Source organism: Otolemur garnettii, unplaced genomic scaffold (genome assembly GCF_000181295.1).
Source record: "Otolemur garnettii isolate 467f Iridium unplaced genomic scaffold, OtoGar3 scaffold00112, whole genome shotgun sequence".
NCBI classification, from domain to species: domain Eukaryota; kingdom Metazoa; phylum Chordata; class Mammalia; order Primates; family Galagidae; genus Otolemur; species Otolemur garnettii.
This window is the reverse complement of record NW_003852507.1, coordinates 234,132-241,043: the sequence shown is the minus strand read 5'-3', so window position 1 is coordinate 241,043 and position 6,912 is coordinate 234,132. Positions and strand designations below refer to the sequence as shown.

Here is a 6,912-nt window from a genome sequence, read left to right as displayed (position 1 = left end):
CCTATAATTCTAGCAATCTGGGAGGCCAAGGCTCACTTGAGTTCAGGAGTTCAAGACCAGTCTGAGCAAGAGCGAGATTCCCCATCCCTACTAAAAATAGAAAAATTAGCTGAGTACTGTGGTGTGTGCCTGCAGTCCCATCTACTTAGGAGGCTGAGGCAGGATGGCTTGAACCTAGGAGTTTGAGGTTGCTGTGAGCTAGGCTGACAGACACCACAGCACCCTAGCCTGGACAAAAGAGTGAGACTTTGTCTCAAAACAAAAAGAAAAACACACACAAAAAAATAAGAACCAAATTTTCTAACACTTACTTCGTATTTCTTATAAATGTAGTACTATTTTTACATCTTCACTAACTTTCAAAATTTTCTTTCTGGCAAGTCTATCTGTCCCTTTTCACTTGCCCTCATCTCTTATTTTTCAGATTTTACTTCCTCCTCACTCTAAATTTCTACCACCAATACCCCATATATATTCTTTGCCTTTACCTTAATCACTTGGGCCAGGTATATAAATTAACTCTTTCATTTTAAACAACCAAAAAGAATTGTGATCTAGGTACAATTTGTTGTAAATTTAATTAGGTGTTCACTTTAATCAGTTTGTGGCACCAAATTTGCCAAACTTCACGTACATTCCATCATGTAATTTATCAAGCATAGTGTAGTGTATCCTGTTCTTGTACTTTCACTTTCTCTCACTTCTTTTCAATGTATGGTAGAGGGAAGTGTGTTTAATTTTTTTAGGTCTATTCATCCCCGTATTTGATATGTACAGAAAACATTGCAGTTGGTTGTTGTGATAGCAAATGCAACACAGTGTATTTATTTATTTAATAATCCCCACTTTGTGAATATGTGTGTGTATGTGTGGGTATATACAAGGTAGGAACAGGAACTGTTATTGGAATTTCAACATGTCAAAGGGAATGTCTTTAACATTGTTATGTACTTGTCAAAATTAAAGTCATGTTATCTTGACAAGAGACTCCCACAATGCACTCAAATATGTGTCTTTGCATAGAAAATACTGTGGTTAAATGCACCATGTCAATTTCTCATTTCTTTATCCTGATTAGTCTCATTTTCAGGCTATGAGCTCACTTTGCATTTTGAGAATTTTTTTAAAAATTTTTTAGAGAGAGCATCACTTTGTCGCCCTCAGTAGAGTGCTGTGGCGTCACAACTCACAGCAACCTCCAGCTCTTGGGCTTAGGCAATTCTCTTGCCTCAGCCTCCCAAGTAGCTGGGACTACAGGCGCCTGGCACAGTACCTGGCTATTTTTTTCTGTTGTTGTTGCAGTGTGACCAGGGCCAGGTTTGAACTTGGCACCCTCGGTATATGGGGCTCATGCCCTACTCACTGAGCCACAGGCACCACCCATTTTGAGAATTTTTTTTAAACTGTCAGTTTGCTTGGTTCTATTTTGATTATACAGTCCTAGATTAATGTAGTTTTGTAGGAAACTGCCTTTTTATGTATCTATTGAATTTTAATTCCAGTAGTGTTTAGTGGTGCTGCTTTTCTTCTTCCTTATCATACAAATGTTAAGAAATCTGAATAATAAGACAAGGGCAACTAAGTTTCATAGAGGGCCTGTGTTTAAAGAGAATATCATATAGCTTATCAACTAGCCCCGTTTTATCAGCAGCCAGTGCCATTAATGCCATATGCCACCCTGTGAAGAAAGAGCCTGCTAAGGCTTCTTACAATGTGTGTTATATTTAATTCATTTCTTTTTACACTCTTAAATAGGTTTTGTACTGAGGCTATCCCAGCTGTGGGCCATGCACTAAGAGTAGAAAATGATAAAAGTCACTTATAAGACTAGACCTTTCAAAATATGTTTAAGGAATTCTGTGTACCTACTTATTAGTTGAAAGCATTTATGTCCATAATGCCTGAATAGGTCTCTGCAGGTTGGAAAGTAGGTTAGTAGAGTGGCAAGGTGTACATGTCAGGGGAGGGTTTGAAAGGCTCTTAATTCTAGGAAGAGTATAGGAAGATGATCCTGAACAAGAATTCTAGTGGTTAGCATAGTGCCTGGTACATAATGAGGAATGATAATTATTTATTGAGCAAATGTATAAGTGAATTAATCAACCTATCTGTAATATGTTTAGGAATGTCCAAGCACAGACCTACTTTAAAAAAAAACAGTACCAGGGGCAGCACCTGTGGCTCAGTGGGTAGGGCACCGGCCCCATATATCGTGGGTGGTGGGTTTGAACCTGGCTCAACAAAAAAATGGCCGAGTGTTGTGGCAAGTACCTGTAGTCCCAGCTACTCGGGAGGCTGAGGCAAGAGAATCGCCTTAGCCCAAGAACTGGAGGTTGCTGTGAGCTGTGACCTCACAACGCTCTACCAAGGGTGACGAAGTGAGACTCTGTCTCTAAAAAAAATTTAAAAAGAAAACAAAAAAACCAGTACTTCTTAGGCTCAGCACCTGTAGCACAGTGGTTACAGCACCAGCCACATGCACTGAGGCTGGCAGGTTTAAGCCTGGTCTGGGCCAGCTAACCAACAATGACAACTGCAATAAAAAAATAGCTGGGCTTTGTAGTGGGCGCCTGTAGTCCCAGCTATTTGGGAGGCTCAGGCAAGAGAATCACTTAAGCCCAAGAGTTTGAGGTTGCTGTGAGCTGTGATGCCAGAGCACTCTACCGAGGGCGACATAGTGAGACTCTGTCTGGAAAAGAAACAAAACAAAACAGTACCTCTTTGAAACTATATTCAATTAAACCTCTTAATTAATTTGCCCTGGGGCAGGTCTATAATTTGTTATCCTTGAATTCAGAGGTCACTCAGTCAAAAACCAGCTTCAGATAGGCTTGTTCGAAATCCTGATTTATTAACCTAACTACTGCCATGCCTTTTTTTCTTTTCTTGGTTTTATGGCTCTGAGAGGGAAGCATTTGACTAGACTTGTAACTAAACACATGTGTAATTCCATTCTGTGTATTAGTGGGGACAATGTAAGCGTGGGATCATTGCCTAGCAACCTACAATAGCCAAGCACACTAGAGGAGCACTAGCAGGCTGCAGGGGAGAGAATGCCCTAGTTCACGTGTGAGTTTACTAACAAGCCACAGCAGATGGGTAGATATTAAGTTACTACACATCTATAGCTGTACCCTTCATTTCAGTCTGTACTTTATCTACAGGTTTTTCTCTTATTTTTTTTTTTTACTGAGAGTGGCAGTACACCTTTCCTGGAAGTACTGCAATACCAGAATGATGCATGTAGTAGATAGAGCAAGCTCACCATCCGTTTCCAAAAATCCACTTAATATTGCTTTCTCAGATAGAGAAATATCAGATATTAAACTAATAAGAACAGATAATACACTTGATCTTAGCCAAATAGCTGAGAAGCAATCCAAGTTGTTCCTCAATCTACTTGCAGTCTAGGTTCCATTCTCAGACACAGAAATTGTTTAGTGAGCAATTGGATCTAAATTCCTGTATACTTTCTGCTTCTTATATTACTTACAGCATTTGGCACTGTTGATCATGTCCTTTGTAGTGACATATTTTTTTCTTCCCAGCATCTTATCAGGAAATGATGCTTCCCTTCTTCTTAATCCATTTGGTTCATCCTAATCCATTAGATGAGGCTGACCCCACCCCTTCAGATCCAATAAAGGGTAGTGATCCAAACATGACCATTAAGAATTCTCACTACCTGAGTAACAGCTTCCTTGCAACTGGGCAGACTGAGTCTGGGGAAAGAAGATTCCAGGCATCTCTGGCTGGTGGGATCTGCCCAGAAACATCCCTTTTGGGACACAGGGAGTCAGCGTGAGACTTCTGGATCCCATAAGGAGGACAAAAGCAGTGGAGAACTGGCAAGTGTGTTTGCGTGTGTTTGTTTGGTCTAATCCTGCCTGCAGCTTTAAGTACAGCAGCAGTGAGACTGCAATCTGGAAAGGCCTTACCTGTGAGCTGTTTTGGTTTCTTTTGGACTTGACACTGAGTTGAACTACCTTGAGAGAACTTCAGCAAGAGTGCAGAGGAGTTTAAGCATTGTCTAAGGCCCCAGACTGAGCCGCTGAGCCAGAGGAAGCTAATAGTGTTTGACGGTGGGCCGTGGGCTAGTAAGCTAGTGACTGAGCAGCCTAAAGGCGGGGACTGAGATGCCTTACAGCCTTGGCCCTCAGGGGCATAGAGTGAGACTGGTTTTGGTACACTGGGTAAGTGGATAGCCACTTCAGGAGTGATCCCAGTGAGAAGTGCTTTCCTGGGAAAGCTTCTGCTTGGCCAAGGTTAGCAGTTTAAAGTGCCTTTTAAGTGGGCTGAGGAGAGATTTAGGCTCTCCACCCTGCGGGGTTTGAGAAATTAGGAGAGGCCTCCAGTTTCCTGTTATCAGCATTGTGATTAACATCTCATACCCTAGAAGATCACCTGTTGCCCAGACAATATTCAGCAAGATATTTATACTGCTTTGTTTTTGTTTTTGTTTTTTAATTTCAACATTTTCCCTATAGATTTTTCTTTTTCTTTCTTTCTTTTTTCTTCATTTTTCTAGTTCAAATATAATTTTCTATTGTTACCGTTTTTAATAATTAGAACTTCATTTTTGCTAGTGTTTCTCCCCCTATTATTTGTTTCTTTCCCCAATTTTATCCCATAAAGTTTTCTGTTTACTTGTTTGGGTTTGATTTATAGCATTTTTTTCTTTCCTCTCTACTTGGTTGGAGGTGGAGTACTGTGTCCAGACAGGCTAGCAAAGAGCTGCTGACCTCAAAGGAATCATCCAACCCAGCACCCCCAGAGGTTGGGGATTTTTAAGGTTGGGTCAAAGTACCTTACTGTACACCTATATTGCTCCTGTCCCCCTCTTTCTGTGCCTCTCTTCTTTTTGTCAATATTCCCTTTAACCCACCCCCCTCTCCTCTCTCTCTTTTTTCTTTTATTTATTTTCTTTCTTTTTTCCCTTCTTCCTCTTCAATCTTCTCATCCTTTTGGTCCTATACCAAAAGGACTCATTGAAAATCTAGTCCAGAGGCACAGTAACTTAAAGAGCAAGAGGAAGTGAAAGGAAAATTAGGGCAAGGAAACAGACAAAAGAAATCACTCATGAGGAAGAATCAGCAGAAAAAACCTGGCAACATGAAAAACCAGTCCAGAGCAACCCCTCCAAGGGACCGTGAGGATTCCACCTATAAAGAAAAGTTAGAAATGACAGAAAGAGAATTTAGAATACAGATGATGAAAACAATGAAGGAAATGATGGAAACAATGAAGGAAACTGCTGATAAAGTGGAAAATAATGAAAAGGAAATTCAAAAACAGAATCAAATAAGAGATGAATGATATGAAAAATATAGAAAGGATATAACAGAGCTGAAGGAACTGAAGGAGTCAGTTAGGGAACTTAAAGATGCAATAGAAAGTTTAAACAATAGATTAGACCATGCAGAAGAAAGAATCTCAGAGCTAGAGGACAAAGCTCTTGAGATAACTCAGATAGTTAAAGAGGAAGAAAAGAACAGAGAGAAAGCAGAACATTCACTGACAGAATTATGGGACTTTATGAAGTGTTCAAACATACGAGTTATAGGTATCCCAGAAGGGGAATAAGAATGCCCCAGGGGAATAGAAGACATACTAGAGAATATTATAAATGAAAATTTCCCAAATATCACCAAAGATTCTGACACATGCCTTTCAGAGGGATATCACCTCAACTCTAACCGAGCTTCTCTAAGACACATTGTGATGAACCTGTCCAAAGTCAAGACAAAAGAAAAGATTCTGGAAGCTCCCAGGAATAAGCACCAGTTGATCCATAGGGGCAAATCCATCAGGGTGACTGCAGACTTCCTAATGAAACTTTCCAAGCAAGAAGACAATGGTCATCTACATTTAATCTACTTAAACAGAACAATTTCCAGCCCAGAATTCTATTTCTTGCTAAGCTAAGCTTTAAAATTGATGGAGAAATCAAATCATTTACTGATAGTCAAACACTGAGAAAATTTGTTACAAGACTAGCTCTATAGGAATTACTTCAACCCGTTCTACACACTGACCATCACAATGGATCAACAGCAAAGTAAGAATTCAGAAATTAAAGGACAGAACCTAACTTCCACAATGATGCAAAAGATAAAACTAAGCAATGGTCTCTTCACAAAATAAGATGAATAGAACACTACCACACTTATCAATTATCTCAATAAATGTCAATGGCTTGAATTCCCCACTGAAGAGGCATAGATTAGCTGACTGGATTAAAAAACATAAGCCATCCATTTGCTGTCTGCAGGAAACACACCTAGCTTCAAAAGACAAATTAAAACTCCGAGTTAAGGGTTGGAAGACAAATTTTCAGGCAAATGGAATTCAAAAGAAAAGAGGAGTTGCAATCTTATTTTCAGATGCATGTGAATTTAAAGCAACTAAAGTCAAAAAAGACAAAGATGGTCACTTTATGTTGGTCAAGGGAAAAATATAACAAGAAGATATTTCAATTCTAAATATTTATGCACCCAATTTAAATGCTCCCAGATTCTTGAAACAGACCTTACTCAGTCTGAGCAATACAATTTCCTATAATACCATAATAACAGGGGACTTTAACATTCCTCTTACAGAGCTGGACAGATCCTCTAAACAGAAATTAAAGAAATAAGGGACTTAAATGAGACCCTAGAACAACTGTGCTTGATAGATGCATATAGAACATTCCATCCCAAAGATAAAGAATACACATTCTTCTTATCACCCCATGGAACATTCTCCAAAATTGTTCATATCCTAGGACACAAAACAAACCTCAACAGAATCAAAAGAATTGAAATTTTACCTTGTATCTTCTCAGACCACAAGGCACTAAAGGTGGAACTCAACTCCAACAAATATGTTCAACCCCACACAAAAGCATGGAAATTAAACAATCTTCTGTTG

At 39.4% G+C, this 6,912-nt stretch overlaps 1 protein-coding gene and 1 non-coding gene across 2 annotated transcripts in view; one reads left to right on the top strand and one right to left on the bottom strand.

Annotated features, from left to right (window-relative positions):
• Positions 1 to 3,196: 3,196 nt before the first annotated feature.
• LOC111727574 lies at positions 3,197 to 3,379 on the bottom strand. The gene has a single exon (XR_002775099.1). It is a non-coding gene; the product is annotated as a U2 spliceosomal RNA (small nuclear RNA).
• A 1,898-nt stretch (positions 3,380 to 5,277) lies between these two features.
• Positions 5,278 to 6,912, top strand: part of EFCAB5 (EF-hand calcium binding domain 5) — a gene marked incomplete at its 5' end in the record, with an annotated part of 141,249 nt that continues 139,614 nt past the window's right edge. The window contains 1 exon segment of the mRNA XM_012809720.1: positions 5,278 to 5,367. Within this exon segment, the coding sequence (XP_012665174.1) occupies positions 5,278 to 5,367 (90 nt within the window).